Below are 19,208 nucleotides of genomic sequence, written 5' to 3'. Positions count from 1 at the left end.
ATCGTTACGTTACTCGTTACTTCTGATACCGCATAACATGCTATGCTATGTTGCAGCAACGAATCGAGTCGTATAGCATACGCGTACAGTATGATGTCGCGTAAATAATAATAAATAGAATATAAACAATTAACAATATTTGATAATTAACAGTTTTTGTTAACCAAGAAAAAATTATATCTCATTAGAGCGGCTTCATTATATTATCTCTTTTAAGATAAGAAAAATAAACGTGAAAATACGCGATGATAAAAAACAAAAACATACATATTTCTAATTTGTAAAAAATACTTCCTTACGTTGTTTCTGTTCCAATCTCAAATTTTGTCTACACACACAATACCTTTAATAAACAGTAAAAAACTTGGACGACGAATTTCCAAATTATACTTTACTTAATAAACAAACATCGTTATTTGTAAGGTAAATTCATCGAATATGCGGGAGCATGCGTAAAACATACGAAAAATGCGAGTAACGAAATGTATTCGTGTGTAACGTTTCGTTACTCGTTACTAGATGGCGCACCCGTTACTTAGTACCGAATACATACGGTTTGCTACAGCTATACATCACAGCAAACCTTGGGTCCTTGATTTAAAAAATCCCAAGTGCAGGAAATTAAATCCAATGTGTAAATATTTACAGACAATTGTCAAGAAACAAACTTAAGAAGTTAATATTTTTCAGGGATCGAACCCAGGAATCTCTTCATATTAGTGTGGTGCCTTAATGTGTTAGGCCACTGTAAAAACCCAACTAGTTTTAAAAAAATTGTCTTATTAAAGGAAGAACCAACCATTACTGTGAAGACAGAAGCTGATGACGAAATGCTGACTGTAAAAATATTGGGAATTTAAATTTCATAGTTAAAGCTCTCACAATAATAAAAAAAATGGTAAAATTTATTTACTGTTCTATTCATTCTTCTAGTCTCATTTGACAATAACGGCAATACTAACTTACTATTTGTATTATGCCAGCGCAGCAACCAGCCACGTCAGGCTGGTCTACCAGCCACTGCTTGCTGCCCGCTAGCACCAGTAACATCCCAGCGCATTGTGAACACTTGGCAGCGGTCGCTTCCGCCAGGCGGCGACTGATTTGCCAGCGCTGTTTCAAGCAGTGCATGCTAAGCTCTCAGTAGCCACCAGCGAACATGAGATGGTCACGTGGATCGGTATCAGTTTTTATCCAGATCTCCCATCCCTAGTTTCACCTCGCCTTCTTCTTTCCAACAAGGTGAGGGCCAAAGCCATACCTTTTGTGAGTGGGCAATGTGGTGGACATTCAAAGCATCTTTTCGTTGCTCCATTTATCTCACTTTACTCCTCATGACCTCGATGTTGACAAGACATCATGTACAATTTAAGTAAATAATTTTTCATTCATACCCTCACTTGCCAACATTGGTCTAATTTATACACACACACATATTTAAATATAAATCAAATGACTGCAAACTTACAGGAAGAGGTTGTCCATAACATAGTCGTAGTCCACTCGACTTCTGTCTGGCAGGTAGCAGGCACTGAACACAATGATGGCATTGTGCGATCCTTCATTTAGATACCCTCCATGCGACAACACCTGCAATCAACACAAATACCAATGGAACTAGCACAAAAACCCTAGGAGAGGCATTCGTGTGTTGGCAAGACCACCACAAATACTTTAATCCACAGTTATTTCCAAACACTGTAGTTGCACAACTAAAATTATATTATCCTAAAAAAAAAAATTTTAATAAATGTAGTTCACGTTAACAGCTTTTTATATTCTTACCTCATTAAATAATAATAACTCCAATTCGAGGAAAACCTAGAGGGCTGGATCACAATCACTTCATGTAACTACAGTCAAACCTCTCTGAAACGACCCCTCACGGTTCCCAGGAATAGGGTCGGAATAGAGGGGGGGTCGTAATAGATGTTTTCCGAAATTTTCAGTTGATTTCAACCCCCCCCCCCCCCCCCCCAACCCCTTTTCCCAAACCGCTATTCGCTAAGAAACCAGCCATACAATGGCAGGATGCTGTCACTCACAATGCTAGACGGCTGTGCTTTAAACCTTCATGACAAGTCCGTCGCCCTACAGGCCACCTCTAAAGAAAATATGTCAATAGACAGTTTATTTTTACTGGTTAGATTACATGTACGATTTCTTGCTTGCCGTAGTTAAATACACTAGAACCCCGATGTCACGAACCCCGGATTTAACGAAGCAGTGATTTTACGAATACATTCTCGAGAACCGTCAAAAAATTGGACATTTTGACCAAAATGTGAAAATCAGAAGAAAAAAAATTTAAAACAAAACAAAATGAAAGATTATTAAAATCTGTTAACTTTAACACACAGCGTATTTTTTGTGTCGGCTTTAATATTTCCAATAATGTTCATGTGAGAATAACAAAAAAATAATGGGACATTTCCTTTAAAAATACGGCAGCAGTAGCTTGTGCAACGTAAGTGGGAGCGCGGGAATATCGTCTAGACAGGCTGGCGGCAGCACAGGCGGCGGATGCATGACGTCATACGGCTTACCTCTCCTTCCCTTGTCTAGACTTCAAGGTTCATCCCTCCCAGGCATACAAACCATCGTGTCTCTCTCCCCCTCCTACTTCAACGTCCTTTGGCATGTGAAACTGTCAACATCCTTCCTCACCTTCACCAAACTGTGTGCGACTAAAGCCAGGTTTGTATAGTCCAGTTCTGGTAAAATGAAAAATTTTTAAGGGCCCCCGCGACAGCCATTTACCGTTAATTGTTTTGATACAAATTGTTTGTTAGTTACACAACATTATTTCTGAAGGAAAATCACTGAAACTTCAAAATTTATTTAATGGAAAAATTTAGCAGGGCCGTAAAAGTATTCATTTTTGCCGCAAATGAACTATACTCGCCCTTCCTGCCGGACAACATTCTCGGCGCGTGACGCATGGCAACTACAGTCGTGTGCCGCGCACAGCCACGAAAAACCTACGCAATTTCCAAACTATACTATATATCCGACTGGAGTCTGTTTACGAAAAGCATTTAAGAATTTGTTAATGGTTCTTTTGAGATAAAATGGCTAAAAGACATGTTTTCGAAGTTTTAGGTGTAAAAAACCCGTTACAAATTTCTTGAAAGTATCATAGGGAAATGCATTACACCTTTATCTTTATTTTTCCGCCATATAATGTTATGGTCACCGCTCAAATTTCACTGTTATCTGACGGGAACGAGATGACTGCGCGCCAGTTCAGAAGCCTTGCACTTAGAGGTTTTACCGCGCTAGAACTACCATTGAGCGTCGATCTTATCATCCCGCTTCACTAACACACACGCTGACCAGACGGCGCCCTAAAGCTGATTAGAGGAAGCATGTAGAAATGCAAGGCAGGAAATTTTTCCAGCTTATCAACCAGGACCCGGGCAAGTCTTGACTATTAAGCTTTTCACATTAAAATATAAGAGACTTGTATTGTGTAATTTCGGTGTTATTTAGCGGTTTTTCTTAAAAATCGCTTTTTTCGCATTTTCCATATAAATTCGCGGAAAATTTCGCGATTTCGCGATTCACCATATAATCGTGGCCCTAGTTATTGCTCGCGCGAGAGGAGAACGTGGAATGTTAGAAGAAAGATAAATGCGGGGTAGACAGACGGCAGCCAGTGTGTTTCCTGCGCGGGGAATAAGTGGCGTAGCCTTTTTTTTTATGCTGGGTGAAGCGACCTTTTTCTATCAACCCACGGGAAAAATTAATTGCTTGAGCTGTCAAAATAAACATCGCTGCGGCAGTTAAAACAAGTCGAGGCGGGCGTGCATCCAGTCGGTCGCTGTGTATTGTCAACCGATAGTAATCAAAATCAAGAGAAATCCAGCAGGTAGCTTTGCCTTAACTGCGTACCACACTAGACACTCGCAATAAGCTAAACGTAAACACGTTGCCACAAAAACCTTTATCTGCACCCTGCCGACAAAGGGACGTGGAATGGGGGTTGTTAAGCGCTGACAGCGGTCGACAGGAAGCACTCGGCAAGAGAAACGCAGCAACACGTTACTCACCACAAGAAACTTATTTTCTGTCTGTTTATCTTCGGATTTTCGGCAATTTTTTCACGGTTCCTCGAAATCGGGTTGTAATAGAGAGGTGGTCGCAATAAATGGGGTCGCAACAAAAAGGTTTTACTGTAGTAAAACTAAAACGTAAGATGACCTGGACTGCCTCAAGCTAGTGTTTATATTTTAGGTTGCTCTAGCACCAAGAATCCAAGTTTTCCAAAATTTGTAATGTGGATCATAAAAAAAATGCCATTTTAGGCCCTATATTGTAAGTTAATTACTATAAATTTCTAATTTGCCACTTTCAAACCCTCTTACTGGAATTGTTTTTGTCACTCATGGCAATTCTTTACTATGACTGAAAACATTATTTTGACCACATAAAGAAAAATATTTAATGTATACAGCAGGAATAAAAAATTACATTTTTCTTCATCAGTTTTTTATGTTCTTTCTCTTTACATAATTTTTTTTTATGGTTATTCAAAAACATTTATATTTATTCCATTTATTCTGTTTCATTGATTGTATTGTGCATAAATTGTTCTTTGACTCCAAAGAAGTACAAAAAAAAATTTCACTTCATGTCTAATTTGATAAAAAAAATAATTGATACTCATAAATAATTTAATATCAAATTCAAAGTTTCATGCAAATTAAAAAAAAAAAACAGGTTCACAGAAGCCTACAAATCTGTATGCAACACTGACAGCCAAGAATGCAAGGCAAAAAGAAGCACATACCCTCTTGTAGGGTTCTATGACCTTCATGTCGATGCGACGCTCGAGGCCTGCGATCACGCAGCTGCGCCAGTTGCGAGCCTCTGCCTTCTCCTCGGCCGCGCTCAGCTCCGGTATTGGCTCGGCAGGCGGCAGGGACTCGCTCAGCCCTGGGCAACAGCACGACCCCCCACGGCTCTCGTCATACTTGCCAGGCTACATCGACCTTCACATTCCCAGCACAAACAATGGTCCCTTTCTCTACTGCCTGACTGGACAGTGCTTCACATTGCACGGTTATTGCTCTCAGGACTGAGGTAATGAGACTTTTAAACATTTTAGCAGGCTCGGGACAACTTGGGTTCATAGTACTCATAAAGTTGATTCATGACACGGTGTTACAAGAAGACTAACTTGCATAATTTTCATATTTAGTAAAATCATTAACACATAAATAAAATGACGTGTGCGAAAAGGGCCATTTATCCAAGTGACTACAATTATCCGTAACCTGTAGGTATAGGGCACCATGTCACAAAATAGTAACTTTTAAGGAAAGTAATTTTTCAGTTTGTGTAAACTTTTATTTATTTTAAGATTTCTGCACTAGTAGTAACTGCTTTATGAATCTTTAACACAGTGTTCTTAAATTTCTTTATTAGACAAAAATAACATTTCCAAAATAGTAGTTTAAAAAAAATATCTTACCTTTAATGACTAAATGGAATTAATAAAAAATAAAATAGGCCTACCATAAAATCTTGACAGTGCAAATGGCAGCAACTCACTCTCCATGATGGAGTCCTCCATCTCATCAGGGGTGTCCAGGCCCGGGCTCAGGAGCTCGTCGAGGTCGGCGTCGTCCGGGGACACCATGTCGGTGTCCGACAGCCGGCTCTCCCCGGACGACGCGTCGCCCTCGTCCGCGGGGCCTTGCAGGATGTCCTCGCTGACCCGTATCTTGCGGCGCCCGCCTCGCTGGGGCGGCACCAGTGTTCCGGGCCGCTCTGCTAGAGCACACCCATGACCGATCAGGGCTTCGCGTCTCACCTCCACCATGTTTACAACTTACGAAACATTTGAGTTTGACCCCACCGCGAACAAAAACCAGTATCACCTTGATAAGAGGAGAGTGATCTGACCACTCCCCACGTGGGCCCCTTCGTCACATTTAGAACCAAGAGCCGCTAGTGAGTACATTCACAAAAATTATTTCAGCTACCGGCGTCTCACACTCAACTGAAGTTGTATCTTTTGTGTTTCATACAGTGTAATTACATTCAGAAAGACCGGACAGTTTTCTTGAAATTTCCACTGTATCGATAAAAAATGAGTAAACGTCATTAGTTTGATTTTCATACAAGAACGCATAGCCCACTAAAACTGGTAACACTCAGCTGAAACAGGACCCATTCTTCGAGAGGTTTCAAAGTGTTTTGAAATATACATAAAAGCTTCACATCAAAATTATGAAAAGTCATCATGAAACATGGAATGAATCACAACCATAGAACATCAATTACAAAAGTATGTACAATCGATCACAGTAAAAGGTAAGCAACTTCAGTCTTCTGAACCAATTTTAAGTGCCCCATAATTAATCAAATATGGATTCAAGTGATGTAAGGTTTTGGGCTTGCATAGCAGGGGACCTGGGTTCAAATCCTCGTATACCATGCTTATTTGAATAAATTATGTTTTTTTTTTTTTTCTGAAATCACTACAGGTAAATAAATAATTGGTTGGCTCCTTAGAACAAGCAGGTTAAAAATTTCCATTTAGAATACTACAACATGACAACATTAAATAGGATTTACATGTATTAAAAAAATTTACTTTGTCCAGTGGAGAATTTTTTAAAATAATGTAAATATACAAAAAGCACTAAATTATATATGTTTGAAAATTATAAATTAGCTACATCTAAGAAAGCTACTAGATAAACTACTTACAAGAAACCAACCTTTTTATGATGCTTCAGTTAGAGAAGTTAGTAGAAGTAGGCAGCATGCACATGCAGTTAGATGCCGTCAACCTCACATGCACAAACACTACGCCCTTACGTTCTTCCAACACTACAACAAATCTATGCCAACTGACACCAAGTAGTAACGTGAGAATGGGAACATACAGAACTATACACAACTGGAATAATAAGTACTGTGTTTCATTAACTTATTATGATTACTTCATTGCTTAAATTTAACATAAATTGTATATATTTAAGATAATATTAAAATGGGAAAAAAAATTACTACGTATTTAGACATCAAACGTTTTACCAAATTAACATATTTACATTACACAGTGCATTTAAGGCTTTCATAAAAGTAACCAACTCTTGTAAATTAAACATAAAAAATCACAGTTACCTGAAGACATTAGCACTTTAAATGAGACATATGATATAACAATGTATTTACGGAACTTGCACACATATGACAGATATCTGCTGTTCTGCAAAATACACGCTTTCAAACACAATATGTACTGAACAAACAAGATAAGCAACATTTGTAGATGGATACAGATTACTCGTAATAAAAAAAGAATATAGTACATACCAACTCTTGGGATAAAACTGTAAACCATGCACCCGGCATTACCAACCCATTAAAGGAATAATTTTCAACAATTGGATTGTTTCATGGCTGACATCATTTGAAATAACTTAGTCTTTTTTTTTAATGATGAACCTAAAATTAGTGTCTTTCAGACAGGAAAATATTAACTTTAGTATACCAAAAACTCAATGGGTTAAAAAAAAAAAAAAAAGTTACAAAGCAACATAAGATCAGAGATCATTTTTAGTTAGGCAACACTAAGCTGACTGGGTTTCAATTAAGTTAAAAATATTTCAGTCAAGAGCAACTTTTAAAAATGAAACAAATTTTTGTCAAGCAGGATTAAGTTTCACTCAAGAGATTATTCTCCTGAATGTCACAGGCATGCTCCAGATGAACTGTCAACTTCTGTTTCTCAGGAACAAAGGTGTATCCAGGGAGAGAGAAGAGTGCAAATAAGGTGTTCTTTCTTATGTTACTGTGTATTAACACATCGCTAAGATGAACTACTGGTGAAAACAGGTTAAATGCAAAATGGAGGTTAGATGCAAAGTTTGTAAGCGACTGATTGAAACACAAATTAGTTTGCAATTATTTAGTTGAAAATACTGGTATCAAAGTTCCTACATTTAAAAGACAATCATCCTTTATTGTATTTTATAAGTAAAAATAATATCTTCTACAGATTAGTAAATAATTTTAACGCACTTGATAGTATTTATCCATTATTAGAAAAAGAAGTCAATGTACATTCCTTACATACTTATAATAAAATACTTTAGATATTAATCATAAATTTTAACATTAAAAAGTTTATATGTTAAGTACAAAAAAATATAAAATTAAATATAAAAAACTAATTATAAATCAATTTATTTATATATTTCTTGTATTCATAGTTTGAAATGTTGTATCTTTTATTTTTCTTTCAAACCTAATGGTATCTGTTTTCAATCCTATTTTACTGTTCAGTACCTATCCGTCATTGTACACTGTTGAATAATTATCTGTGAATTTCATATTATCTTAAACATTTAACTTATGTTGTATGTCTTTTTGTCCTTTTATTGTTTTGTCTATGTATTTCCTGGTTTGTATTTTTTACTTAACTTTTGTCCTTGTTTTGCTTATGTATGGTGTGTACCATCTTGGCTCTCTTCTGTAGGTAGATATCTTACAACTACCTACATAAATATGTTAGCCATGCTAAGAATTCACTGTCAATGGGTTTTTGCAAACAAGCAGCAAGGAGCTGAAGCTAAATAAATTTTCAACTTATCCTCTCAAACCTTTGAACAAGTTTCCGCATGGCAGCTTCTCACATCCAGTGTATATTAATGAAACTCCCCAAATTGATCCTGAAAATCCCCAAGCGAAGAGATGCAGTTAAAACTTCTCCAACTGAGTTTGAGCAAGAAACCACCAAAAATTTAACACTGTCCTTGCAGGGAATTTAACTTCATTATCATCTCATTTGCGATGTTAAAGCTTTTGAGGAACCTAAATGGAAGTTTAATTTTAACAGGGACATTGCCTGTAGAATTTGAAACAAAAACTATTACTAATGTCACACTCCGGTAACATTTGATCAAAATAAAATTTTTGTATACATACCGGCATTAAAACAGAACCTTAGGAATATTTTGATATATTTAGCTCTAACATATTTTAATAAGGACAAATTTGTACCTACTTGTAAACATGCACCCTTATGTTGCACCCTTTGGTTGAAATTATTCTTTACTACTGAGTGAAGGACTAAGAAACATTACTTCAAAAGCAAGGAAAATGTTTTTCTTCTCACAAGCAGGAATACCCAAGCAATCTAAACTATATCAAAATTCTGCATTTTAAGAAAAATTTAAAACTACAAAAAAAAAATAACTTTTTTATACACAAGGGTCTAACAAAATATATTGTACGCCAAAAGAAAGTGGAATAACAGGGAAATTTTATTCATAAATACAGTACTGTATTTGGGGACACAGAAAAATAAATATTAGGGAAGTTACAAAAGAAGGTCCTACTATATAATGTAATATTTATGAAAATAATTTACTACAAAAAAAAATAGTAGGTATTTTATTACAAATAACCATTGATACAAAAACTGCAACATAGAGATATGAAGGAAAAAAAGCTCTAAGTAGTTGAAGACTTAAAAAGTAGCAATAGTCTCAAGTTGACAGAGGAAAGAGTTACTGTTCATTGTAACCAGTATATTTTAACCATCAAGACTAACCAGGGCTGTATCCGAATACATAGGGATGCGTCCTTAGCACACACATCCCTACATCCCTTAGCAAATGCAGCCACAATGTAGAGGACGCATTTCTAATGGATGGATAGTATCCGAATACTTTTACTGCTAGCACCACCTGTTGACTGTCAGTCGTACTAATGTTCACGCAGCCATTTTGTCTAGGGATATCTACGAATATTCAGCAAAACGTAAATAATAAATACCTACCAATTAAAAAATAATGTAACGTGTATGTTATACATGTTAGCGATCCAAATAAAATACATTTTATAAATTGTAAACTTTAAAAATACTTATGAGTTTTGAATTAACCTTTAAGTTTAAATTCGTATTTTTATTATATTTATTAACGTCTTCATTTGTCTCTGTTTAAGTTATCACTTTCGCTTATAATGTTTTAAACAAATATTATGCTGAAAATCTGAAGTAATATTATACACAAACAAAATAAAACCCGATTCCGAAGCTAATGGATGTAGGGACGCGTTAGTGGATGCGAGTGTCGCATCCCTAGAAATCTCGAATTAGTGGATGCGTGAAGGGATGCATCGGCATCCCTTGTGAGAATTCGGATTCAACACAAAGATGGCTGCGTCCACTACGATGCACTTTTAGTGGATCCCTTAGCTAAGGGATCCATTAGACCAGTATTCGGATACAGCCCTGGTTTACTTTGTAAAGACTCACATCATACAAATAATCTCTACAAATTTTGACATTGAAAATTTATAATTGGTATTATTTGTACTACTTTTTCCTTCCTTTATTCTACCAAAACATATTAAAAAAAAAAATACTTTGTACAAGCTGAAAATACACTACAGAATTTTTCAATTATGTAGTACCAATAGTGTTCAAAACCTAACATAAAATTATTTATGCAAAGATTTTGATAACTAGGATTTAATGGATTCTTGTAAAACATTTCATTGCTTGATTTAATCCAGAGCACTACCAGATATATCGTTATACTTTACAGACTCAAGAAATTATATAGGAATTATACTTAAGCATACTCACAAATAATATGTACATAACAAAATCAATCTCACAACATTTTGTAATGCAGAGTTGAGTTCATGGAGGAACACTAGCAGTCATGTTGAACTAATACTTACAAATACCAACAAACTTATGAAATAAACTAGTACAAGTATATAGCAAAATTAATTAAAAACTTCCAACTGTAATACTAACAATTACAAAGGCCCAGATTACAAAAAAAGGTTTATCGATATAATACTAATCAATTTGATAATGGAATATGTATGCAGTGTTCTTAACAATTTTCCTTGCTTATAAAATGAGCATGCATATTCAATTGGGATGGACCATTACCACAGCAGATATTTTTCAGCATTAGTAGTAACTCCAAGAGGCAGGGGTGCAATTCTGTAGGATTCCTGGGGGAGGGGGGGAAGGGCAGGATTACATTTATTATTCCTGTTTTACAGTTACGATTTTGTAACCAAGCAAGCCCCCTTGAGAGGAGCTTGATTACAGGGGGGAGGGGGGTTGGCCTCCCCGGGATCCACGCCCACGCAAGAGACAACTAAACTATTAACATATTGTGAAAAAAAATTAATAAAACTCTTAACTCTATGAACCCTACAACACAATGTACTATCTGCGAGTTTTTAAAGTCAAACTGAGAGCTAGTTGAAAGCTAAGTTTTAGCCTTATTTATTATAAAACAATTGGTTTATGTATTTGTAAAAAAAAATGACAAACTTCGTTATAATTTTTTTTTTCCCCCCATTTTGGAAATTCCTTTTTCAGACCACTTTTCAGCGAGGGCAGAATATTAAAATTTGGGCAAAGAGTAAGGGTATGTATGCAGGCTCAAAACAAGCCTTATGAAACAATAAGTAACTATCCTGTTTTGGTAAAGGCAGCAGGTAATATTTTTTTTTTGTGTGGTCTAGTATGTTACTGGGAGTGAAGGTGACCAGAATATTAAATGAAACGTCAAGAGCTTTTGAAACCGGCAAAAATATTCTGACTGCAAGAATTTTAACGCCCTTTGCGATATTCCCAGAACTGAGAGTATCAAGAGAATGTCCAATAAAATACAAACAGACATCAAAAAGAAATTTCAGGTTAGGAAGTCATTATAAAGATGAGTACGCAGGTCATACTAGAGATTGGAATTGGTTACTATTGCGCTGAAAACGGCAGTATGTGGATTGTGGAACGCACCGAACCTCCAGCTATTTGCCCCTGTTAATCAACTATACCAAACACAGTGATACCACCCCACACTGCAACAGCACATACAAGAGTAGTTTCAAGGACATCCATCATAACTGAAACACAAATATAAGGTAGGGGAGAGTACTGAATTAATTATCTGAATTTTTTACTGAAAAGATTATTTTTCTATTTTTTCATGTATTATTTTTTTTTACATACTTATATTCATTTTTACAGCGAAATAATATGGTGCAATTGCATGACATTTCTCTTGAATGAGTCCATTAAAACATTAATAGTCCATGTAAAACATTAATAGGCAATGGCTTTCATATATGGCACATATGAAGTGGCAATAAACAATTGAAGTTTAATTGCTTATTTTTTGTTTTAAGCAACATAAAAAAAAGTAAATTTTTCTATTGAACTGCATCCTTTACATATCACACCCATTATGTTATTGTGATATCAGCCTGAGGCCTTGTGCTTATGTGACAATTATTGAGCCTAATCTCCTGCCACACTCATGACTCTTGGAATCAGAGCAATTAAAGTTTTGGTATTTGACCAGACCAAATATTGGCCAATATTAAACAGTAGTTAAACCATTATAAGTGAATTACAAACAATTCAGGACTAAAATAACAACCAATACCCACAGAATGTTAATCAAAACCAACAACACCTTGTTAGTTAATGTCAAACTAAACTTGTTAGTCATCACTTATTAGTACAAGATCTCTTGCAACCAACCTTTCAGTTTCTCCACAGAACCATCGTCGCTAATCTGTGGCGTCCTCCTGGCCAGTTTGAGATCTAGTTTCGAGGGGTCTAGTACGAGAACGGGACCTCGCTCTTGGCTAGAGGAGTTCCCCGACCCATCGGCCATGACGGTTCTAGTCTTCGGAACCGGCTTAGTGCGGGGAGACGGAACTGGAACACCGTAGTCGTCTGTCTTACTGTTGCCAACTTCTTCGCAGTCATTCAAGACCGCATCCTTTTTGTCGACCATCGGCTGCCTCGCAGGTTCCCGGAATGGGTTTTCAGATTCTTCCTCCTCTTTGGGGCTGTCTAGCAGGTCTCTCTCTGGTGCCAGAACTCTTCTCGAGTCCATATTCCTCAATGGGCTTTCGAAAAATAAACCTTTGATTACATGGCTACCATTCTGTTGCCGGGACAAACTAGAATCATGACTTTCCATGATGAATCCGCCATTTTCGTCCAAGACGTGACGACCACTTTCAGTCTTGTCGGCAGGTGGAGGCGTGGTGAAGCCTGGTGCCTCTGTACTCTCACGCCTTACATTGGGCCCCCTACCATCAGAGTTGTACACGTCAGAAAGAGACAGCTCGTGTAAATTTGGCATCACCAACCGCCTGGAAATGTATTCTGCCCCCAAGCCAGTCCCTGAACCTTCGTTCCGAGGGGTTCCATCGGCATCTTCAATGTTGCTGTCATCCTCAGCCAGGATCGCTTCAATGATATCTCTTGTTGTTTCCAATGCATCACCAATCCTTTCTGCATGCACATTTAAAAAAAAAGAATAATTCATACAAGATTGTTTAGTTCCAAACAAGTGTTTATTTATTTGTACATTTCTGTAAAAGTTAAATTTTATTTTACTAACACCAAACAACGTACAATAATAACTCCCAAAAATAATTACAGCAAAATTAAATAGGTACTAAATAGTACAGAGTAAAAACTTAAGTATGTATTTACGCAAAAATAAGTATATTAACATATTGCCATATTTCACAAACCAGTAGCTATCAATGTCACAACAGTAACACTGATTAATAATTTCCTAGTTTTTAAATGAAAATAACAATCATCTAAAATCAACCAACAGGATTAGGACAAACCCATATGCTGCCTATCTACGTAATACTTTGGAATCTATCGATAATGTCTTCTGAACTTGAAAGGTTGTTGGTGAACAAAAAATATATGTCTTGTCAAATTAGTATGAGCTTTAATTGTTTATAAAAATTAAACTTCTGGTCTAAGGAACAGGGTCGTATGTGGGACATGTGGTAGATGTTTCCGTAACATGATGGGTTTTCTTAGGATAATCTTGTTTCCTTACCATTCATTCCAGTAATGCTCCATTAACATCTCATCACCTCTCATCATGTCTAATGAATGATCTCAATATCTATCATTCACTCATACATTCAACAACTAACCCACCGATTCTTTTGCAAACAAGTGTTAAAATTCTATATATTTCTGAAAGTTTCAACCTCTAATGTCTGTGTGCACATGCACACACAAGCACAGAACAAAATAAACAATTAAATGAAAAACTTTTATCATCATCATCATCATCATCATCATTATTAGAGCTACATAATCTTAAATTGCCGGTAACAGCTTCTGAATGTACATTTTGTTTAACCCACTCTCCAAACTTTTTACCATTCTGAAGGTACAGATGCAAATGAATTGCAGCCAATGCTTTATTTTTAAAGCTGTTCTTTACCCAACACATTCTAGTTTGTGTATCTACCTCCTTAGAAACTGAGCATGAAATTTTCATATTTGCATCTAAACTTAGATATTTTTATGGTTAGGAATTAAGATTTTGGTTTCAACAGTGTGAAACACATGTTGATGGATGGCTTGCTGAATAATCAAAAGCATTAAAATTACGTAGGAAATTTCAGGAAATAACTTGAGTATACATAATTAGTAGGCAATGTTTATTCCACTAAATTAATTGCCAATACCCTTGGGAAATAATAATTTCTTGAACTGAAAACTAGATTCCCACACAGCCTCAATATTTAACAAAATCAATATAGATACAACATTAGTTAGTCTGGTGACAGTAATAAAATCAGTAAATAAAAAAAAAAGATGGAAAATATACTACTTGATATATTTGGTTTAGTCTCACCTTTTTAATTTTATTACTTACACAGTAAGTTTTACCTTTCTACAACACAGGAAAAGAATGTAATGTTCAGAAAATTGTACTACCCAACCAGAGAGAGACACGTAAGTGAGGACTCAAAAGTTACATCTTTTTTTTTTGATGTGGCAAAATTTTTAAGTCTCTGTCTTCGGCAAAGATTTAGATCTTCGTTTTCGACTTTGAAAAAAAAATGGGCTTTGCACACCCCTAAAAACTATGTACGTAACTTCAACACACATTGTTTTCATGCATTAATCAATCATTTGAAAGGCTGGCTATTTTTGAATTTTACTTATTTGTGATTGTATGCCATAACAAACAAGTGTGCACAATTACATCAAACTATACGTCTGTCTATCATCCAGTAACAGCGATTGGTTCAAGCAGAGGCACACAGGGACCACTCTAGTGCTCCCAAGACAAGCTGTGAGCTTCACGACTACCATGGTCGATTCTCTAATCCCCGAGTTTCTGAATGGAGGCAAGGCAGAGAACAAACACTGGTGTAGGAGAGGGGGGGTGACATGACTGCCGGAACTGGACATGCGACAACTACGCACTATGCAGCATGCACAGGCCCCCGTGCACGCTCTGACCTTTCCTCAGGCGCACGTCTCGACAGTCCGGAGACAGCACGGCCTGGTAGATGGAGGTGTCCTCCTCATCCTCATCCTCGCTGCGACCTGCATGTACAGTGCTCACTGAGTTGCGTACAGTGCACCCACTGAACTCAACACTGCTGAAACTAACCTCCCTCACGCAGCTGTAAGTACAACCATAAAACCTCAAATCATTAGAGTTTTGATTAGAGTGCATTCAGGTTATCATAAACGGTTGGCAAGAAATAAAATAATTTAGGAAACGAGATATTTGCAATAAATGTGTAAAAAAAAAAAAAAAAAAAAAAAAAATTTTGACCTTTGACCTTGGAATATCTGTAGTCGTGGACACCCTACGATATGTAGGTTTTGAGACAAGTTTTAGGGTGTCAAAATAAAGGTTTATACAAGTTTATGGCTGACTATCTCTCATTCCAAGGTGAAACCCCTAACATTCCTGGACTATACCCTCCAGGACTGCAGTGGGCTCCAACTACCCAAATACACGCACGGTTGTAATGATTGGAAATTCCTACAGTATTGTCAGTATTTGCACTTTTTTAAATTATATATCTATTAACTGTTTCTATTGAGAAAATTATGTAAATTCATATATATTGGGACAGTCAGATAAGAATCAACACTACATCACAGTTAGTTCATTTAATTTTGATCTTCTATTTAATTCCTTATGCACCAGTTATTTAATATATTTATTCTTATGATTGATTTTTCTATTAAAACACATAATATATTTTTCCTTGATACAAATAGGAATATATCTACTATAGTTGGTTTGTCATCCAGTATTTGTCCTAGTAAGCTTGCTTTTTTGTATTGGAACAAAACTGAAAGGGAAGCATTAGAGAAAATGAGAACTGCCAGTTTGAATAGTTTGAATGTATTTGCTGGTCCCTTGAATTTTCTATTTAATCAACGTAAAAAAATTGTGTCAGTTCAGAGGTGGAAAGGAGATTTTTTACAGCTTTGAGAGAAGTTCTGAGACAAACATTCATTCCTTTGTCTACGGTACCCTGCCAAGTGCCAGGTAGCGAGCAGGAAATGTTCTGTTACCAGATGTCCTAATCTCCTAACAGTTTCTTTTATCTAACCTCGGGCTAGACATAACTCTTTCAAGATACAAACAGTAAGGCTTGTTGACAATGTTTTTACAACATCAGTCTGCTAACATTCTTTGATCTGGCATTACCAGTTTTGTGGAATTTTTTTCCTTTGTGTTCTAACATATGAGTTACATTTTAATGTTGTCATTTTATAGAAAAATTTTGTCATTAAAGAAAAGCATACGAGACTTTGAAAAAAAATTAAACAAGAGAAGTACAAACATATCCCAGATAACAAAATGTAAACCAAGTCTAAACTGGTGCAATGATCTTGAGAGCAAGACCAAAGAGGGTATCATTCAAACAAAATTCTATTCTGACTGTAAACTAAGTGATGTGATCATTTGTAAACATTCATTCCCTGATTTATGAGAAAATTTTGCATCACCATGTTACACAAATGCGAATCAAATGCAGCTACATGATTGGCTTGAAATACAGTATACAAACTTGGCAAAGAAAAAATGTACATATTTTTTCATGTCCATTTCTGAGCCTTGCTAGGTTTCTGGGGTTATTCTGTCGCTCATTCTTTGTGCAGTGGTGCCACTGTCAGCCTAGACGGGCATGTGTCCTGTCATGGTCATGTTCATTCCCAGGCTGTTCTTAATCCACTTGAAACAATATTGTTTTTCAATTAAACATGAGAAAAAATTCTGACTTTTAAGAATGAGCGTTGCAGTGTACTACAATATAGTTAGTAAAGATGAGTAAACTTTTGGTAAGGGCAGATGGATGGTTCTGAAAAAAATGCAGTATTTGATGACAGAAAATTATTTCTTACTTTGAAATTATTTTTAGTCGCGTTATGTTCAAATAGAATTTCTATTTATTTATTTATTTATTTTATTTTATACACGAACAAAATTCAGCACTAGGCCGGTTTGCAATTTACTCGTGTTATTACACTACATTATAAAAATAAAACACTTTTACACTGAACATTGGGACCACACTATTGAATACAATAAATTAAGGAAGCTTAATGAATAATATAAATGAAGAAAAAAAAAAAACACTAAAAACTATTCCAAAAAATCACTTGGAAAAATAAAACATGAATGTAAGGATTTGTAGCTATATAATACAATATGCCACATCTGTAAAGTTAGTCTGTTGTAATATTTACTGGGTAGGTCAGACTAACCAAAAATTTTGGTTATTGGACATTATAACTGAAATTTTGATGCAATTTAATTTTTCTACTCTGGTATTCCTTCAATTAACTAAGTTCACAGAAAAACTGAAAAATTTTTGTGTAGCATTAGACCTTCATAAATGTAATTAATTTTTCCTGAAACGAGAGTTTCACAGTTTAATGAAACTCATTATTCCCTCACCAGCAGTGCCTGAATCTCCCTCCAGCGGGAGGGCAACACCATTCGCTTCGAAACACTCTTTCAAGTGTTTCGGGCTGCTCGGGAAATCCACTGCAAAGTGAAACAAGACTTTAATCAATAAATTAGAAATGTGGTTTCTGTAAGGTAACCCCATCAAAACACAAATAAGAACTCCATTCAGAAATCGACATTCTAACTGCGCTGGAACCTTCACTAATTTATTCAGGTTATCAAGTCATTTGTATGTTACAACTATGGCTGTAAATCATCATAATGACAAGTTTTTTTTAATAAAATATAAATGTCAAACTGAAAAAATAAGTACATAACAATTCTCCACAATAAATGAGACCCAAGAAAGAATGTATTAAACACGGCACAATAATGAAACAATGCACAGTGTTGCAGAATGTTTGTATAACTTGACATTCTCAATATTACTTTTGTGGTACTGTGTAGCTAACTTAATGCACTGTATTCACAAGAAAATGCCAAACTTGAGATTTGCTTCTTTAGAGTTAGTGGCTTTCAAAATCGGAAAATTAAAAAAAAATTCCTAATTTTGACACTTTATATCTTTGTTGGAACAAATATTACAAATCTGAAATTTTCTGGGTCACATAACATGGAATGAACCCATAGCACATGTGTTAGCGGCTCGGGCTCGCTGAGCGATGGACCTCTGGAGTTCAAGTGCAACATCTTCACAGCCAGTAGGCTGAGTTGAGGCCATGACTCATCAGAGTGCAATGAAAAGTTCAACAATCAGGAGTGGGGCACTAGATGGGGACTATCGAAGGCTCCACTCCTCACTCTCGGGCAAGCATTAGTGCAGCGATGCTACAGTGCTGCATTTTTTACTACTTGGAAACCACAAATGGTTTTTCTACTCAAAAGATTAATTAAATTCCATTACAATTATGATAACTTATATAGTCATTTACAATACTGTTAGTGTATATTTTAGTACGTTATTGTGTACTTTTTAAATTTCCTATCCCTCTAAATGTGAAGTTTCACAGGATGGCTGCACAAATCTCAAATAAAATTTCCCTTACTTTTCCAGGATCAAAATTACAAATTTCCCTGACTAAAAAAATATTTTGCAAAATTTCTGAAAGAAACAATCAAAATTCAGACTTGCTGGGCCTAGTTTAAACTGAAGATTGCACATGCCAATTTCTAGTGTGTTGTTATGACTCGCTCTGAGCACTCTGGCAAGCGGCTTCGAGGCTCGCCCTGAGTCAAACACGAGGTGTCAGCAATTTCAACACCGCCAGCGAAACAGCGACGCGGGTCGCCGAAGGCCGACCGCCGCTGCGAGAGGAAAGGGGACAACACGGAACATCAACACGGACGCGGACAGAAGGATAAAAACGACAGCCACCGTCGAGAAGGGGCTTCTTCTGGTCACCGGCGACTGGACGTCCAAAAGGA

General features: G+C 36.3%; 1 protein-coding gene across 6 annotated transcripts in view; it reads right to left on the bottom strand.

Moving 5' to 3' along the window:
• LOC134533943 (protein prune homolog 2) overlaps nt 1–19,208 on the bottom strand; it is a 29,917-nt gene that overhangs the window by 6,220 nt on the left and 4,489 nt on the right. For 2 of the 6 annotated variants that reach the window (XM_063371764.1, XM_063371766.1), the window contains exons 4-9: nt 17,772–17,861; nt 15,305–15,391; nt 12,542–13,306; nt 5,557–5,778; nt 4,793–4,938; nt 1,469–1,590 (exon numbers count right to left, since the gene is read on the bottom strand). In XM_063371764.1, coding sequence (XP_063227834.1) covers nt 1,469–1,590; nt 4,793–4,938; nt 5,557–5,778; nt 12,542–13,306; nt 15,305–15,391; nt 17,772–17,861 — 1,432 coding nt within the window. The remainder of the gene's footprint in view (nt 1–1,468; nt 1,591–4,792; nt 4,939–5,556; nt 5,779–12,541; nt 13,307–15,304; nt 15,392–17,771; nt 17,862–19,208) is intronic. The other 4 variants (XM_063371768.1, XM_063371765.1, XM_063371769.1 and 1 more) reach the window with 4 other exon arrangements.

Source organism: Bacillus rossius, chromosome 7, assembly GCF_032445375.1.
Source record: "Bacillus rossius redtenbacheri isolate Brsri chromosome 7, Brsri_v3, whole genome shotgun sequence".
NCBI classification, from domain to species: domain Eukaryota; kingdom Metazoa; phylum Arthropoda; class Insecta; order Phasmatodea; family Bacillidae; genus Bacillus; species Bacillus rossius.
Note: the sequence above shows the minus strand (reverse complement) of the source record. Positions and strands in the feature narration are given on the sequence as shown.